Source organism: Stegostoma tigrinum, chromosome 40, assembly GCF_030684315.1.
Source record: "Stegostoma tigrinum isolate sSteTig4 chromosome 40, sSteTig4.hap1, whole genome shotgun sequence".
NCBI classification, from domain to species: domain Eukaryota; kingdom Metazoa; phylum Chordata; class Chondrichthyes; order Orectolobiformes; family Stegostomatidae; genus Stegostoma; species Stegostoma tigrinum.
In genome coordinates, this window is record NC_081393.1 from 5,033,849 (window position 1) to 5,052,851 (window position 19,003).

At 48.7% G+C, this 19,003-nt stretch overlaps 1 protein-coding gene across 1 annotated transcript; it reads left to right on the forward strand.

Moving 5' to 3' along the window:
- Positions 1–13,353: 13,353 nt before the first annotated feature.
- neflb (neurofilament light chain b) lies at positions 13,354–17,697 on the forward strand. Its single transcript, XM_048523181.1, has 4 exons — positions 13,354–14,401; positions 14,750–14,874; positions 15,890–16,158; positions 17,064–17,697. Exons 1-4 carry the CDS (start codon positions 13,376–13,378, stop codon positions 17,285–17,287), a joined length of 1,644 nt encoding a protein of 547 aa, XP_048379138.1. The 5' UTR covers positions 13,354–13,375; the 3' UTR covers positions 17,288–17,697.
- The last annotated feature ends 1,306 nt before the right edge of the window (positions 17,698–19,003 follow it).

Consider the following 19,003-nt stretch of genomic DNA (forward strand, 5'->3'; position numbering starts at 1 on the left):
GACTGTGTGAAAACATTACCAGCAGCTTTTGCCAGAGGAGATGTTTCTGTGTATTGAGGACCTCACAGGAGCAAAGCAGATTTTCCCTTCCTTCCTTTATCTAACCTTGTGTGTCCCTTTGATCTGAAAACTCAAATAAAACTGTCTAAATAATGGTGCTGAAAGCTGCACAGCCCAGAGAGAGGAGATAAACTGATCAGGAGACAATAAAATGTGAGGCTGGATGAACACAGCAGGCCCAGCAGCATCTCAGGAGCACAAAAGCTGACGTTTCGGGCCTAGACCCTTCATCAGAGAGGGGATGGGGTGAGGGTTCTGGAATAAATAGGGAGAAAGGGGGAGGCGGACCGAAGATGGAGAGTAAAGAAGATAGGTGGAGAGAGTATAGGTGGGGAGGTAGGTAGGGGATAGGTCAGTCCAGGGAAGACGGACAGGTCAAGGAGGTGGGATGAGGTTAGTAGGTAGATGGGGGTGCGGCTTGGGGTGGGAGGAAGGGATGGGTGAGAGGAAGAACCGGTTAGGGAGGCAGAGACAGGTTGGACTGGTTTTGGGATGCAGTGGGTGGGGGGGGAAGAGCTGGGCTGGTTGTGTGGTGCAGTGGGGGGAGGGGACGAACTGGGCTGATTTAGGGATGCAGTTGGGGAAGGGGAGATTTTGAAACTGGTGAAGTCCACATTGATACCATATGGCTGCAGGGTTCCCAGGCGGAATATGAGTTGCTGTTCCTGCAACCTTCGGGTGGCATCATTGTGGCACTGCAGGAGGCCCATGATGAGCATGTCATCTAAAGAATGGGAGGGGGAATGGAAATGGTTTGCGACTGGGAGGTGCAGTTGTTTGTTGCAAACTGAGCTGAGGTGTTCTGCAAAGCGGTCTCCAAGCCTTCGCTTGGTTTCCCCAATGTAGAGGGAGCCACACCGGGTACAGTGGATGCAGTATATCACATTGGCAGATGTGCAGGTGAACCTCTGCTTAATGTGGAAAGTCATCTTGGGGCCTGTGTTAGGGGTGAGGGAGGAGGTGTGGGGGCAAGTGTAACATTTCCTGCGGTTGCAGGGGAAGGTGCCGGGTGTGGTGGGGTTGGAGGGCAGTGTGGGGCGAACAAGGGAGTCACGGAGAGAGTGGTCTCTCCGGAAAGCAGACAGGGGTGGGGATGGAAAAATGTCTTGGGTGGTGGGGTCGGATTGTAGATGGCGGAAGTGTCGGAGGATGATGCGTTGTATCCGGAGGTTGGTAGGGTGGTGTGTGAGAACGAGGGGGATCCTCTTTGGGTGGTTGTGGCAGGGGCGGGGTGTGAGGGATGTGTTGCGGGAAATACGGGAGACGCGGTCAAGGGCGTTCTCGATCACTGTGGGAGGAAAGTTGAGGTCCTTGAAGAACTTGGACATCTGGGATGTGCGGGAGTGGAATGTCTTATCGTGGGAGCAGATGCGGCGGAGGCGGAGGAATTGGGAATAGGGGATGGAATTTTTGCAGGAGGGTGGGTGGGAGGAGGTGTATTCTAGGTAGCTGTGGGAGTCGGTGGGCTTGAAATGGACATCAGTTACAAGCTGGTTGCCTGAGATGGAGACTGAGAGGTCCAGGAAGGTGAGGGATGTGCTGGAGATGGCCCAGGTGAACTTGAGGTTGGGGTGGAAGGTGTTGGTGAAGTGGATGAACTGTTTGAGCTCCTCTGGGGAGCAAGAGGCGGCGCCGATACAGTCATCAATGTACCGGAGGAAGTGGTGGGGTTTGGGGCCTGTGTAGGTGCGGAAGAGGGACTGTTCCACGTAAGCTACAAAGAGGCAGGCATAGCTGGGGCCCATGCGGGTGCCCATGGCCACCCCCTTAGTCTGTAGGAAGTGGGAGGAGTCAAAAGAGAAGTTGTTGAGAGTGAGGACGAGTTCAGCGAGGCGGATGAGGGTGTCGGTGGAGGGGGACTGCTCGGGCCTGCGGGACAGGAAGAAGTGGAGGGCCTTGAGGCCATCTGCATGCGGAATGCAGGTGTATAGGGACTGGACGTCCATGGTGAAGATGAGGTGTTGGGGGCCAGGGAATTGGAAGTCTTGGAGGAGGTGGAGGGTGTGGGTGGTGGGTGGTGCCACCGCAGGAAATGCTACACTTGCCCTGACACCCCCTCCCTCACCCCTATCCCAGGCCCCAAGACCCCACCACACCCGGCACCTTCCCCTGCCACTGCAGGAAATGCTACACTTGCCCCCACACCTCCTCCCTCACCCCTATCCCAGGCCCCAAGATGACATTCCACATTAAGCAGAGGTTCACCTGCACATCTGCCAATGTGGTATACTGCATCCACTGTACCCGGTGTGGCTTCCTGTACATTGGGGAAACCAAGCGGAGGCTTGGAGACCGCTTTGCAGAACACCTCCGCTCAGTTTGCAACAAACAACTGCACCTCCCAGTCGCAAACCATTTCCACTCCCCCTCCCATTCTTTAGATGACATGTCCATCATGGGCTTCCTGCAGTGCCATAATGATGCCACCCGAAGGTTGCAGGAACAGCAATTCATATTCCGCCTGGGAACCCTGCAGCCATATGGTATCAATGTGGACTTCACCAGTTTCAAAATCTCCCCTCCCCCAACTGCATCCCTAAACCAGCCCAGTTCGTCCCCCCTACCCACTGCATCCCAAAACCAGTCCAACCTGTCTCTGCCTCCCTAACCGGTTCTTCCTCTCACCCATCCCTTCCTCCCACCCCAAGCCGCACCCCCATCTACCTACTAACCTCATCCCACCTCCTTGACCTGTCCGTCTTCCCTGGACTGACCTATCCCCTCCCTACCTCCCCACCTACACTCTCTCCACCTATCTTCTTTACTCTCCATCTTCGGTCCGCCTCGCCCTCTCTCCCTATTTATTCCAGTTCCCTCTCCCCATCCCCCTCTCTGATGAAGGGTCTAGGCCCGAAACGTCAGCTTTTGTGCTCCTGAGATGCTGCTTGGCCTGCTGTGTTCATCCAGCCTCACATTTTATTATCTTGGAATTCTCCAGCATCTGCAGTTCCCATTATCTCTAACAGATCAGGAGAGCAGTTTTAACCTATTTTGCATTTTGTGCAACGAATTACACAACGTGAGATGCAGCTTTTACAATCTGCCTGATGACCCAGTGTTTCCAATGGTGGGTGTGTGAAATGGGTTACCCACACTGAACATACTTGATTAACAAAAGGTAATTGGGGATGAAAATCACTCTGTTCAAAATGAGCTGATATTCCCTCTTGTTCCTTCCCTCAGTTTTACTCGAAGGACACCACCATCAATATCCTGGCGGTCACCATTGACCAGAAACTCAACTGGACTGGCCATATCAGTACCGTGGCCGCAAGAGCAGGCCAGAGGCTAGGAATCATGTGGCGAGTAACTCACTTCCTGACTCCCCAAAACCTGTTCATCATCCACAAGGCACAAGTCCAGAGTATGATGGAACACTCCCCAGTTGCCTGGATGGGTGCTGCTCCAACAACACTCAAGAAGCTTGACTCCATCCAGGGCAAAGTAGCCCATTTTATTGGCACCACATTCACAAACATCTACTCCCTCCACCACCGACCCTCCGTTGCAGTGTGTACCATCTACAAGATGCACTGCAGAAATTCACCAAAGATCCTCAGAGAGAACCTTCCAAATCCACGGCCACTTCCATCTAGAAGGACACGGGCAGCAAATACATGGGAACACCATCCCCCTGCAATTCCCCTCCAAGCCACTCACCATCCTGACTTGGAAATATATCACTGTTCCTTCACTCTCAATGGGTCAAAATTTTGGAATTCGCTCCCTAAGGATATTGTGGTTCGACCTTCAGCACATGAACTCCAGTGATCCAAGAGGGCAGCTCGCCATCACCTTCTCAAAGGCAATTTAGGATAAGCAGTGGCTGCAAGTCCAGCCCAGGATGCTGACATTAAATACAGGAAAACACATGTATATTGCAGAAATCACTGCTTCCTGCACTATTGATCTCCTCAGGAATAGCGCTGCCACTGATCCTCCTTTCTTCTCTTTCATACTGGCTGTTAGGTCTGTCAGAAGAACGTTGACTGCCAGACAGTTTTATATGTGAAGATGCACTTGCCTGACATAACAAGCAGCAGTTCATTGTTTGACCCCAATGGGCACAAGTGGTAGCGAGCTGTTAGACATCTTACATCTGACGACCAGGAGCCAGACACCAGACATGAGTCTCCATCAGGACCTCATGCTCGACGTCCTAATTCCACATGTAGGGATTGTGTTATCTGATTGGATGGAGCAAAATACAACTACAACATTCGCCCTGTCCAATCAATTCTCTTATGCAACATTCCCCAGTGCGACAGAGACTTTTCAGTGTGCAAAGTTGTCTCCTTCCAACAGGGCAGAAAAACTAGAGGAAGAAATTCCACAGCTCTGAGCCTCAACAGCTGCCCAACGCAGTAATTAAAAACCGGGAATGCACGGATCTGGGAGAGTTGTTGGGCTGGATGAGTTCGAGAGGGCAAGTTGCCAAGATGGGAAAGGATGGGATCAAGGAGGGATTTGAGAAAAAAGGTGAAGCTTTCTGAAATTGGCCAGGTGGATGTGAGTTGTCATTTCTGAGACTGGATCAGCACAGTCAGAGCAAACTCCAAGTGCAAGACAAACCCACAGGTTGTCTGCTTCCCAGGTCTCAAGGGATTATGAGAAGCCCACAACTAGATTGACTCGATCCTGAGGGATCCAAACATTTCTTTTTTCAAATAAAGCAAACCAAAACAAGCCCATCAGCTATCCTTCTTCTTGTTTTCTCAGTGCTGTTCTCTCACACCACAGCCCTCCAGGAACTCAGTTCCCACATCTTGGAATCCTTTCACTTTGACATCAGCTTCAGCTAAGTCAGGCCTTAGATTTGCAATTCTGTTCCCAACTTTAACTCTCTTGCCCTCCCTTTGACCTTGTGGCCAAGTATTTGATCCTTTTCTTAGCACTGTCTCCTTTGAACTGGAGTCGAGCATTATCCGATAATACAATCTGGGGATTTATTATCATGAGAGAAGGTGCAACACTAGTGCAGGTTTTGCAGAGGAGATTACCTGTTGCTGCTGTTGAGTTTGACGAGGGATAATATGCCTGGGAAAATGCAGTGACATGGTCTCAGCCTCTTGTGATAGTCTGTAAAATTACGATCTGCTGCTTGGTGATATTCTGACTCAAAGGGAGCTCTTCAATTGTTCACTTGGTCAAAGGAGCAATTTAACCTGGTAAATGCCAGCCGTGGTTTCATCTGACTCTCGATGATAGGAAAGGGAGGTTTTGCGGAACGGCTCACAGTGCGTTGCCAACAACAAGCCCACCGCCCTCTCTCTCACGTAATCCCAAACAACTCCAGCTGAATGGGAGAGAATGTGTACATGGGGGAGAATGGAATTTTGCTTGACTGAAGTTATATTCCTCTCCAGTCATTGCACTTGGAAGAATGCATTCCCAATGTCCCAGGTGGCTCAGTGGTTAGCACAGCTGCCTCTTAGCACCAGGGACCCAGGTTCGATTCCAGCCTCAGGCAACTGTCTGTGTGGAGTTTGCACATTCTCCCTGTGTCTGTGTGGGTCTCCTTGGGTGCTCCGGTTTCCTCCCCTGGTCCTCAGACGTGCAGACTAGGTGGATCGGCCGTGCTAAATTGCCTGTAGTGTTCAGGGATGCATAGATGGTGGGGGGGGGGGGGGGGGGGGGGGGGGGAGATGGGTCTGGGTGGGTGCTCTAAGTTGGTGCACAGAGCTTTGAAAAGACATTGCACCAAAGGCGGTAACACTACACACACTGACATGTTTCTCAGAAACAACACAAATATCAGGATTCGGACAAGATGAACCAATCTTACTTTCACTCCATTTATGACTGCCAATAACGTGTGCAATTCTACTCACCCCCATACACCAGGACCCCCAAATTTGTCAACGCATTGTTTCCAGCAGCTTAAGTGAGAGCTATAACATTTATCCAATAACTAGCCCATCAAAAGCCATTTTGACAGCCTCTATAGATTCTCCAAGATTCAAGATAGGACTTCGTCAAAAAAAGGCATATGTTTTGTACAAAATAAAATACTCAATGCTGTATGTGGGAAATGCAGCCGCCAAATTGCACAGAGCAATATCCCTTCAATAGCAGTATGTTATGCCATTTGGTTTTCCTCCCAAATAATGATCGGCAAATATTTGGCAAAAGCAGCGTTTTAAAATCGGAGATAATCCGAGCTGCAGATGCTGGAAAATCTGAGATGACAAGGTGTGGAGCTGGATGAACACAATGGGCCAAGCAGCATCAGAGGAGCAGGAAAGCTGATGTTTCAGGCCTAGGCCCTTCATCAGAAAATCTGTTCAGACGAGTTATAAAACACTCCCCAGGGCAGGTGGGGTTTCAACCCAGATCTTCTGGCCCAGGGACAGGATCACCACCACTGCCCGGCAGAGGCCTTTACCAGCCACTTGAGCTTCAGCCTGGTGATGATTCAGATAGGAGACCACAGCTGACAAAGTGCATCAGTAAAATTGGCAAAGTGCTTGGAAATTTTACCAGCAAACCGAAACATGACAAGCCACCCCCAGTGTATTTCCCACTGTTGATGACAATGCAGAGTTTGCGATTTTTAGGTTTTGGCATGTGGCTGGTGTTTCTCCTTTAAAAGATTTTGCTGCAGTGTAACAGAGTGAAGGGGCTATCGTTTATTTCAAGAACAGCGTCAGTCAGTTACTTACAATAGGGAGCTGTGCTCCCTGCTGCCAACGCCCTCTCAGCAACTCCGTAAGGGATGCAGCTTGGACCTTTTCCAAAACACAGGACAATCTGCAACATTGATTCGGTAAGAGCCAGATATGAAATCGCAGAGGTTTGCTGAGCTCAGAGGCTGTCTCACAGCGTTTAGCTCACACCACAACATTTGCTGCAATCCTAAGCTCATAGCAAAACGAGAAGGAGATGATGTTGGGGGTGTGTGGGAGGGATCTGTAAGGGTCCTAGTAATTGAATTCTGGTTGTCTGCTTGTTCAGGAAATAAGCTTCAATCTGTTAATAAAAACCTTTCAAACCTAAGGATGCTTAAACGCTCCTTAGAGCTGACCAACTTATTTTGCCTTCTCCGCTGCAGTGAAAGGCCATGCATCTGCCAGTCCCAAACAGCATTGAAAGGCAATTCTTCCCCTGTCATACTGATTGATGAGATGCTGGAGAGAACTCCTTTCCTCCTTTCTGAAATGGTGCGCTGTGTTAATTTATGCCTTTGGTTCAACGTCTCGATCACACAGCACACCTGAGATGCTGTGTGATATTTCCAGCACAAAGCACTGAAACCAACTGAAAAGATAGAGGAATTTCATCAGCACATCATAGCCAGCACAAAAGAAGCTTTTGCAATCTATTGTAGATGCTGGAGAATCCAAGATAATAAAATGTGAGGCTGGATGAACACAGCAGGCCCAGCAGCAATCTATTGTAGTTCATTTTTACAGGACTTTTTCACTGGGATGTGGCCATCACAAGTAAGCTCCATCCCTCACTGACCTCAAAGTGAGTGACTTACAGTCATAGAGCTGTACAGTATGGAAACAGACCCTTCGATGTCGTTCGCCCATGCCAACCAGATATCCTAAACTAATCTAGTCCCATTTGCCAGCCTCCAGCCCATAGCCCTCTAAACTCTTCCTATTCATATACACATCCAGATGCCTTTTGAATGTAGTCATCGTGTCAACCTCAACCACTTCCCCTGGCAATTCATTCCATCCACGCACTACCCTCTGCGTGAAAAGGTTGTCACTTAGGTCCCTTTTAAATCTTTCCCCTCTCCCCTCGAACCGATGCCCTCTAGGTTTTGGACTCCCCTGCCCCAGGAAACAGACACAAGAACAAATTTGCCGGAAAAGCTCAGCAGGTCTGGCTGCATCTGTGGAGGAGAAAACAGAGTTAACGTTTTGGATCCCGTGACCCTCCCTCAGACCCTTCCCCAGGAAACAGACCTTGGCTATTTGCCCCATCCATGCCCCTCATACATTTATAAACCTCTGTATATTCATCCTTCAGCCTCCGACACTCCAGGGAAAATAGCACCAGCCCATTCAGCCTCTCCCAATAACTCAAACCTGCCAACTCTGGCAAGATGCTTGTAAATCTTTTCTGAACCCTTTCGAGTTTCACAGCATCCTTCGTGTAGCAGGGAGACCAGAATTGAACACAATACTCCAAAAGCAGCCTAATCAATGTCCTGTACAGCTGCAAAATGACATCCCAGCTACTACACTCAATGCACTGACCATTAAAGGCAAACGTACCGAACTCCTCCTTCACTACCTTGTCCAGCTGCGACTCCATCTTCAAGGAACTATGAACCCAGGCAACACTGCCCAGGGCCCTCTCAGTGAAAGTCCTGATTTGCCTTACCAAAATGCAACACCTTGTGAGGGCCATTTCAGAGGGCAGTCTTGAGTCAGCCGCATCATTCTGGGTTTGGAGTTACATGTGGGCCAGATCTGGTCAGGATGGCAGACTTCCCTTCGTGAATTAAAAGCTCACAATTTGTACTGCCACAACACCTTGAAGTAAGAATATTTCCCCATGTATTTGAATTGTCGTGGGGAAGATTTCTAGCAGTTCCATTCAATCAACATTGATGCATAGATATTCTAGGCATATCTACAAGTTTTTGTCAAACTGTGACATTCAATGCCGTTAGCAGCATCACTGGGTCTTCACATTCTGACTACAACCTGGTATTTTGGGTAAGTATGAAAAAAAATGCCTTGGTGAGTCATTGCACGCTGAGATTCAGTGATGGGAGACAGGCTTGTTGCGACTCAATAGCCTCTTCTTATTCAGAGATTAGAACCGTTACACTCAATGTCAAAGAACTCCCTCTCTTTGCTGAATTCTCAATTTCCGAGACATTGACAACAACCACTGAACAACAGTATTGCACACTGGGCAAGTGGGCAAGATGTTGGCTTTTAAAAATTCAGGCTAAGAATAAATGTAAGTTGGTGTGTGACCGAACTCAGACCGTAAACCATTAGCAAATAATGAGCAGACAACACAAGACTCAAAGATACAAATTGATTTGTACTTCACCCATTCACTGCATTAACAGGCAGGGACTTTGTTCCTCTCTTGACTTTCCCTGAAACGGTGATTGAAGAATATCTGCAGACTGTAAATAATCCTGAAAACATGCCTTCACATTGACTAACTCCTAATAAAGCAATCCACTTGAATGGAGGACTTTTGAACAACATTTTCAGAGCTCATCCTAAATGGATGACATGATGGGGATATATAGTCCCAAAACAGAACAAATAAAACTGTGTTCCACATGTAATGGGGGTTTAATGTGTTAACAGCTATTTTTGAGAGTGCCATCAGGGTGAAAATTTAAATTCTCCTTCTCACTGAGGAATGTGGCACACGTTACATGAACAAAAATACTTTGACAAAGTATTTCATTGATTGAGAAGCACTTGGGAACATGTTCAGGGCCTAAAACAACAAGACAAAAACCAATTAATTCTTTCACATCTGCTAACTCCACTGCACAGATCTTGCTTCCAATAATAGCTGCCAAGATATAGTTCCATTTCACCAAGAGTCCCTGCACAACATATTTAAATTAATGTTTTAAAAAGCATCTCATGGCCAAGCTTTCTCCTTTCCTATTATCCCCAACTTCTGATTAATAAGATTCCAGTGTAGTGTCAACGCCATTCACACTAACATCCTGGAACCCCCATCTTGATCATTCTGTGGCTGTTCCCACATCACATGGAGTGCAGGAGATCACCACCATTGGCTGAAGGGCTATTTTATTTCTCAAACAGAGGCTGGTGCATGTATGGAATGAGCTGCCAGACGAAGTGGTCGAGGTAAGTGTAAATTGCAACATTTAAAAGACATTTGAACAGGCACATGAGTAGGAAAAGTTCCAAGTGATTGGGCCAAATGAAGGCAAAGGGGGTGCATTCCGTTCAGAATACCTGGTGAATGAGTTAGACCAAAGGGTCTATTTCCAATGTGTTTGACTCTATTATTAGGGAGGGATGATAAATGCTGGCCCAGCCAATGTCACTGCCATACTAAGACCATGAAGACAAGAAAAAAGAAATTATAAGCTTAGCTCAGAGACACGTTTCTCACATGGATGGAGACAGTCAAGTCAAATTTGCTTGGCTCTAACATGACAGAAGCAGTAGAGAGCTATACTATAGAGTTAGCAGTATAAAGCTAGCTGCAGCCACTCAGTGAATAAATAACACGGCTGAGGGGATAAATTGGGTTACAATAGGTCCTCTTCACCAAGCAGTTACTTCTCAAAGGCACAGGACACTGAAGCTCCTGTCTGGCCCCAACTGGTTAAGTTCTTATGCCCTTCATTTTTCCCCTGTGAGCTCTCACCCAGACAAATGTTTGTCGAGATTTGTTCGTTTAATAGGGGCCGCATTGTAAAAAGGTCTTCTCTCAGCAACGCAGCGACATATCAGCATTCACTGTTAAAGCTGATGGCCTAGATCAATGTGCCATTGGTTATATTCACATCAGCCCTCCCTCATGATGCAGGGGCTATTTGGATACAGGAGGCTTTCTTGCTTGTTAGCTTCTGAGTACAACCACCAGCTAATCTTCTTCTGCTCACTACCAGTGACCTGAAATTACCAAGTTATCCTGCAAGGCTTGTGAAATGCTTGTGCCTCTGTGTGCCAAACCCAGTTTCCCCATCTCTCTCCCAGCCACCCTGCCACAACCACGTGATCCTCATCTAAAATTGGTCAGGCTGCCTTTTTGTCATTCATCCAAGTTGTTCCTGAAATCTCTGTGTATGGCAAACCCTAGGAATCAGGCTGCAATCCTTGTCAATCATAGGTGGCCTGTCAGTATGTTGGTCACCCACCCTCAACGTCAGCCATTGGTCTGCTCACTGGGTTCTACAACATCTGCGATGCAAGGAACAGATTTTCCCAGTGGAACACTGAGGCAGGTTTTTAAATTCATTGGTTCAGGAAGGCTGGGACAGTTTGAACCTTCGTCAAGCAGTCTATCCTCATTTCCAATACAAAGACCTCATGTAGCACCTGTGTGGGACACTGGTTTGGCAGGGCACAACAGAAGAAGTTAAAGGCTGAAATATTTGTTAGACGATGCAAGCTTATTGTCTGGGTGGAAATGGGAGGAAATCATTCAGCCTGTCCCACAAACCATTCAGATGTCGTAGTCAGGTTGTCACTGAATCATGGAATCATACAACATGGGAACAGAACCTTCAGTCCAACTTGTCCATTCCAACCAGATTTCCTAAATTAATCTAGTCCCAGGATTTGGCCCATATCTTTTCATCTTCAGACACCTATCCACAAGCTCATTAAATGTTGTCATTGTACCAGCTCCTACCACTTCCTCTGGCAGCTCGTTCCATACATGCACCACCCTCTGTGTGAAAAAGTTGCCCCTTTTTCCCCTCTCACCTTAAACCTATGCTGTCTAGTTTTGGACCCCCCTCCACCCTGGGAAAAAGACCTTGGCTGTTTCCCCCATCCATGCCCCTCATGCTTTTATCAACTTCTACAAGGTCACCCCTCAGCCTCTGACATTCCACAGAAAATAGCCCCAGCCTATTCAGCCTCACCCTATAGCTTGCACTCTCCAACCCTGGCAACATCCTGTTAAACCCTTTCTGAACCCTTTCAATTTTAACATCGTCTTTCCAATTGAAGGAAGACCAGAACTGAGTACAGTATTCCAAAAGTGGCCTCACCGATGTCCTGTACAGCCACAAGGTGATTATCCAACTCCTAGACTCAATAACACTGACCATAATTTGTCATTCAGATCCATCTCCCCTCCAATGCCCACATGTGGTCAGATCGGTTTGGAGGAGCGAGACCATTGCTGGCTTTCCAGGACCACCTATGCAAAGAATTCATTCTTGAATTGCCCATTTCTGACTGTAAAGAGATCTCCCACTATTTTAGCTATCGGAGTAATGACAGTAGTCAATCTGTCTGTCTTTGCAGTGTATGGAATCTCTTTATAGGCTTTCAAACACCTCAGTTGAAATTTTTCCTGAGTCTATGGCACAGCAATCAAGATTCTCCTGCTCTGAAGCCTGGTAATGACCCTCATGGGGGCAAACAAAGTACTACTGGGGGTGCCATTCAGACCAGAGAGAAATACTGCAAAGCATCACCAGCAAGCGATATTCGCAGCTGAAGATAAAAAAGGAAAGGTCCAGATAAATTATTCCCTCAGCCAGGAGAAAGAGGCATGGGGCTGTGCAGCAAAAAGCAGCAAGGTGGGCTCTGGGATGAGGAAGGGTATGTTGGAGCTGTACAGGAGTTTGGTTAAACCACAGCTGGAGTACTGTGCAGCAGCTCCAGTCATTTCACTGTAAGAAGGAATTGATTGCACTGGAGAGGGTGCAGAGGAGATTCACCAGGAACATCCTGGGCTGGAGTGATTCAGCTACCAAGAAACAAAAAATTGGGATCCTTCTATCTGCCTCCCCCTCTCTCCCTATTTATTCCAGAATCCCCTTCCCCTGCCCCATTCCTGAAGAAGGGTCTCAACCCGAAACGCCAGCTTTCCTGCTCCTCTGATGCTGCTTGGCCTACTGTTTTCATCCAGGTGTACACCTTGCTATCTGGGATAGGGTGGGGTTGCTTCTCATTCAGTAAGGAAGCCTGGCTGGGAGGGTTAGGGATGGATCCGAATGAGGTGTACAGAGTACTGAGGTCCGTAGACAGGATAGATAGAGAGAAATGTTTTCCCCTATCGCCGAGGGAGGGGTGACGGGGGTGGGTGTCGATAACAGGAGACACAATTGTGAAGCAAGGGGCCAGGAGGGGATTTGAGGTGAAGATTTCTCGCCCTCCCTAGCTCACTTTAAGGGGCCCTGAAGAAGCGAACGCTTGAAATGCCACAGCAGACAAGGCTTGGGAGGGAGGGTGAAGTGGATGGGGGGGGGGTGGGTTGGGGAGGGGGCAACTGCTGGGAGATAGGATTCCTCCAGCATTCTGGATGTGAGTTTGCTCGCTGAGCTGGAAGGCTCGTTTTCAGACGTTTCGTCACCATTCTAGGTAACATCGTCAGTGAGCCTCCGACGAAGGCTATTCCTCCAGCATGTCAGGCTGTCTGCATGCCTTGGCAAACTGGCGTTGAGTGGCAGTGCTTGAAATATACCCCAACTCGCTACAGTCAGTCCCGCAGCTTTCCAGGCACGGTGGGAGTGGCAGCATATTTTTTTGCTGTCGAGCAGGACGGCGGAGGAATTGGGGGGGAGGGGGAGGGGAGGGTCTCCGGTTCGCTGTGGGCTGGGTCTGCTATAAAAGGGACCGTGCAGAGCGCTCAGAGCACACTCGAGCGAACGAGCCCAGCCATGAGCACCGTCAGCTACGAGTCCTACTTCCACAGGAGGCGCTATGGAGACAGCGCAGCGCCCAGGACCTACGGAGCTGTCCAGCATTTCAGGAGCAACTACGGCGGTAACGTCAAAGCGGTGTACAGCCCGTACTCCAGCCCGGCGTTCACGGCCAGGAAGGCCCACAGCATCTCGTCGGCCCTGGACAACTTCGACCTGAGCCAAGCCAGCGCGGTGAGCAGCGAGTTCAAGGCGGTGAGGACCCAGGAGAAGGCGCAGCTGCAGGAGCTCAACGACCGCTTCGCCAGCTTCATCGAGAAGGTCCACGAACTGGAGCAGCAGAACAAGGTGCTGGAGGCCGAGCTCTCCCTGCTCCGCCAGAAGCACGGCGGGCCGTCCCGCCTCAAGGGCATCTACGAGCAGGAGCTGCGGGAGCTGAGGTTGGCGCTGGACGACGCCAGGCACGAGAGGCAGGCAGCCCAGAGCGAGAGGGACCACTTGGAGGAAAGCGTCAAGAACCTGCAGGCCCGCTACGAGGAGGAGCTGCTCAACCGGGAGGACGCCGAGGGACGCCTGATGGAAGCCAGGAAGGGCTCGGATGAAGCGGCGCTAGCCAGGGCCGAAGTGGACAAAAGGATCGAGAGCCTGATGGATGAGATCGCGTTCCTGAAGAAGATTCACGAGGAGGAGATCGCCGAGCTGCAGGCTCAGGTCCAATACGCCCAGGTGTCCGTGGAGGTGGACGTGGGCAAGCCCGATCTGTCCTCTGCCCTGAGGGAGATCCGGTGCCAGTACGAGAAGGTGGCAGCCAAGAACATGCAGTCCGCCGAAGACTGGTACAAGACCCGGTTCGCCGTGCTGGCCGAGAACGCTTCCAAGGACAACGACGCGACCAGGCAAGCCCGGGACGAGGTGATCGAGTACCGGCGTCAGGTCAAAGCCAAGACCCTGGAGATCGACGGCGTCAGGGGAATGAACGACGCCCTGGAGAGGCAACTGCTGGAACTGGATGAGAAACAGGGCGGAGAGATCAGTGCTTTACAGGTAAGAGAATGGAACCTGGACCAACAGGGTAAAGGCCGATACGGGGCTGGGAGCGGGAAAGAGAGAGAGACACACAGAGGGTCCAGCGGGGAGAGACCGAGGGAGAGATTCTCACACAAACAGCCAGGATCTGTGGCAAGGGGGGGCAGAGAGAGAGAGAGAAAAATGGCGGAGGGAGTGTGTGCGAGTGGAGGGGGGAGAAGAGAGTGTCATTTAGAATCTAGTTCAGTCAAAGAGGACGTGGGCGCTGACCCTGAGATCAAAAAGAGAACAGAGCAGGAAACGACAGAGAGAAACCCAGGGGCTCTCTGACAATCTCTCTCCTCCCACCCATGTCCCCCTCCACAGGACGCCATCAGCCAGCTGGAGAATGAGCTCAGGACCACCAAGAATGAGATGGGCCGCTACCTGAAGGAATACCAGGATCTACTGAACGTGAAGATGGCCCTGGATATTGAGATCGCTGCTTACAGGTAGTTGACGGCGGTCCCCCGGTTATGGGTGGGACTGGTACAGGGACGGGCCGCTGGGAACTTACGCCCCTTTTCCCACGGATGGCAGTGTCCCTTCCTTGATGGGTGGAGTGCCATGCTTCTGCCTGTTTGATTAACCAGCCGGGACGTGGGGGTGGGGGGGTTGGGGACGGCTTGGTGAAGAGGACCGACCATTCGGCCCTTCCATTCTAGACCTCAGCCCCACCCAGAAGCCGGTGACAGAGCCGCTGGGTCCAATGGTACCAGCCCCTCTCCCAGCCCTTTGCCCACACCCCACCCCTCCCCTACTGCAGGGGGCTGCATTGCACCAGTAAGGTGCGCCGCAGGGGGGCGTATCCACACAGGTCTGGCGCAGTCTTTCAAGTAGCCTGAGGGTGTGCCAAGTGTGTTCCAGAGGAGAGCCCCGCAGGCTGAAATACACCATTTCAATCGGGAAGGGTTGGTCTGGGTTGGGGTGCGGGACAGAGGCCGAGGGGGTGAGATGGTTGAACGTGACAGCCTCGTTGTGTCAGGTACGTGTTAGCCTCCACTGTCTCTCACTGTAAGGCCAACATTCCCATCGTAGAGCCCCGCAACGTGGGGTTTCACAGGCGCGGTGCGGGGGTGGGGGGCGGGCGAGGTTGGTGACGATTCTGAAAGGCTTTACTCAGTGCCTTTGCGGGGTAGAACAGTGAACAGCTGAAGCCGTGAGCAGGGTAGGAACAGTCGAGCTAGACACGAGAAGTGGGCAGTTCGAGAAACAAAACGGGCTGAGCGGTTCCTGCGTCGAACGCGCACATTCACTGGTGTAACTCCCGAAAGGAAATGTGCAGTAGATAGCAATATACAGCGACACTTCAAAATAAACTACCTGACCAGGCTGCGGGGAAAGAAAAAGGAACTGCCCCCCCCCCACCCCCTGACTATGTACGGACACAGGCACAGCGCCATGTCATTGTACAAGCCTGCAGCACGATTCTGAAATGCTCTCACCGCGTTGCTGTTCCGCCCTCAGGAAACTGCTGGAAGGAGAGGAAACACGCATTAACTACGCCAATGTGGGCAGCTTGATCGGTAACTACGCCCAGACTGCCACTGCCCCGGTCTACAGCCGCTCGAGTTACTCTCTTCAGACCAGTGCCTACGGACTGTCCAGCAGACCCGTACTGTACAGTTCCTACGGCAGCAGCAGTCAGATAGAGGAGGAGGAGGAGGTGGTGCAGCAGACCCGCGCTTTGGCAGCACAGCTGGAACCCCCTGCTGACAAGGCAGAAGACATGGAAGGTAAGAACTTTCTCTCCAGGCCAGCAGCTCAGCACCGAGCTGCCAACTCAGTCGCTGGCACACCCCAGAGCCAGAAGGGGCGGTTTTGAAGTGGCACTAGAGGGTACTGCTCCCAAATCAGTAAGTGTAAGAGAGTTGAACCATTGTAGGAACGTCCCTTAATTGAGATGTGAAACTCAAGACCCTTCTGGTCTTGCAGTGAACATCAAAATAGTGTCTCACTCCTCTTTCATCAGAGAGCAGAGTAGATCTGTCTCCTGTCCTGGGAAAAATCGATCTCACAACAGTGAATCACCGATACAAAACATTGTATCCCTAGCTTCACTGTCTTTCCTGGCATTGTGCAAGTTGGTGTACCCCAACATGACAGCTGTAACTGCACTTCAAAACTACACAGTTACCTGTAATATTTTGTGATTATAGAAGGTTATCCCAGTTGCTGAGAGAATTTTCACTCATTGAAACAGAATGCATTTCCTGCAACATGCAATCACTTAACACTCATTCGACATGGAAACAAATTGTTAGGTCCAACTTGTCAATGCCAAACTACATCCATTTGTCTGAAAATAACATTAATAAAATCTAAGGACCAACGATGTTAGGCCAGAATTAGCAGTTTAAATCTGAAATTTGCTTGGTTGTGGACTAGGGGATAACTTTTTGACGTGGGATTATTTGTGTATGGAATGAGCTGCCAGATGAAGGAGTAGATGCAGGTACAGTTACAACATTTTAAAAGACATTTGGACAATAGACACTATTTGTATTCTTGGGTATCAGCATATACACTCATGTGTGCATGGTTTCATATCTACAATGCAATCTTCAATGAGAAAATGCAATCTTCGGAGGGAACATGCTTGGCACTAACATTCTGCCTTGATTGCTGTTTTATTTTTCAGATGAAGAGCAGGAAGGAGGAGAAGAAAATGGTGAAGAGGCAGAAGCAAAGGAGAATGGAGAGGAAGAAGAAAAGGAAAATGGAGGGGAGGCAGATGAGGAGAAGGAGGAAGGTGAGGCTGAAGGAGGGGAGGAAGAAGGGAGTGACAAACAGGAAGAAAGCGAAGAAAAAGGAGATGATGCTGATGATGAAAAGAGTGCAGGGAAGGAGGAAGAGAAGAAGTAGGCAGGCCAAAATATGGTCAACAAGGTATTGAATTCAGAGTGGGCAAACAAGTCCAGCCATCCAATCAAATCTGAGCCAAAGATACAAACAAAGATGATCCACTGAAAGGTTATGCTTTATGTGTTAAGATTGACTCCATAAATAATTTAAGAAAAACAAAGAAATGCTTGTGCAGATTGTGAATTTAATGATGCGTAAGCATGGTTAACTTTTGAGGAATGCAAGCCATGTGATGTATTGAAATTCTAAAGTACCTGGTTATATTATCTTGTCATTATGCAGTCATTGTTAAACAAGGATCAATGTGCAATTATCTAGAAAAGTAACACAGGACAATATGATATAATTTTGTGACGGGGTCAATCACAATGGATGGTGCAATCAACAATAAATGCAACTCTCAGCAAATACATCTTGTCTGGTTGTTTAACTCAATCCCAGCCACATAATATTTATATACACAGTCTCTCATAAATGTGTTCAAATTACAACATGGGCAATCATTCTAGAAACAGGAGTGGGATGTTATTCACAATTCAATGGGATTGCAGTGTCAGTGACTGAAACAGAGGCAATTGAACAATGTGTGTTAGATAGTTTGAAGGGATATGGCCAAGTCAGTTGTAGGGGTGATCAAGATGATTTACATGGGGAATAATAACAAATATGGTCTGTTTGGGTCCAATGGCCAATTTAAGTCATTTTTCTTTCCTGATTGTGTTTCCAAACTTGGTCTAAGTTGAAATAAAAAGACCTCAGCACGAAACACACAAGTTGAGGATCTAGCCAGTCCTTGGAAGTTTACATCTGCACTCATTAATGCAGTGAAAAAGCAGAATTATTTGCAGTGACCCAGGAAATGTTGAGGGATCCATGTTCAATTTTTCATTTCAGCTTGTCGCACAACACATTTCAGAGATGAGACTCCTAATTCCGAATTCTCAATAATCTCAGTTGACATTAGACATGACTTTGGATTCCATCTCCCAGGACAAGTAACAAAATTCACATTGAGCAAATGCTCCAATCCAATTTTTTAAACCCAGCATACATTTTTGTGAGCTTTTCAATGCATGAGATCTCTTAATTTCAGAAGGGAATTATCAGTTCCTGAGTTACTACATTAGCAATTCAAAGCTAGAACCACCTTTAGTCATCATCACCTTTCATTTGAAACTCAATTTTGAAAATATTTTGTTATCTAGGAGTGCAGTCCTCTGCAGAATTTACCCAATTACCAGAACACATCTTCCGTCTTAAATTCTAGATGGTTTTGTTTTATTTCTTTCCTCGGAGACACTAAAAGCACATGAAGAAACAGAAAGATAAAAGAAATTGCCAGGTCCATTTTGATTTTTCCCCATCAATCATATTTCTCCTGAAAAGCACACTTGCCTAGATCCTGAGCCCATATGATCTCACAGAAACAAAGTCACTGAGACATATCATGGAAAGGGATCCTTCAGCTGATGAAAAGTGACTTCCAAAAGAGAGCAATGTTCATGAGGAGCACCTCTTGTCCCCTTCATATACATGGATACATAAACATTGACAGTTACTCTACATCTGCTGCATGAGTCAGCAAACTGATCCAACCAGTAACAAGTTTTATAGAAAGGAATCACTAATATCCAAGCTGGTCCCTTGTTTCTGTAAAGTATAAACATGTACCAAGCATTCTTCTCAACAGAGAAGCAAATAATCTGTGTGAACCCA

Bases quoted from the DNA above. Each gene is read 5' to 3' on its own strand.
- neflb (XM_048523181.1), top strand. From the start codon at position 13,376: ATGAGCACCGTCAGCTACGAGTCCTACTTCCACAGGAGGCGCTATGGA. The intron at 14,875-15,889 runs GTAGTTGACGGC...TTCCGCCCTCAG, and splicing joins ATTGAGATCGCTGCTTACAG to GAAACTGCTGGAAGGAGAGG. The intron at 16,159-17,063 runs GTAAGAACTTTC...TTTATTTTTCAG, and splicing joins CAAGGCAGAAGACATGGAAG to ATGAAGAGCAGGAAGGAGGA.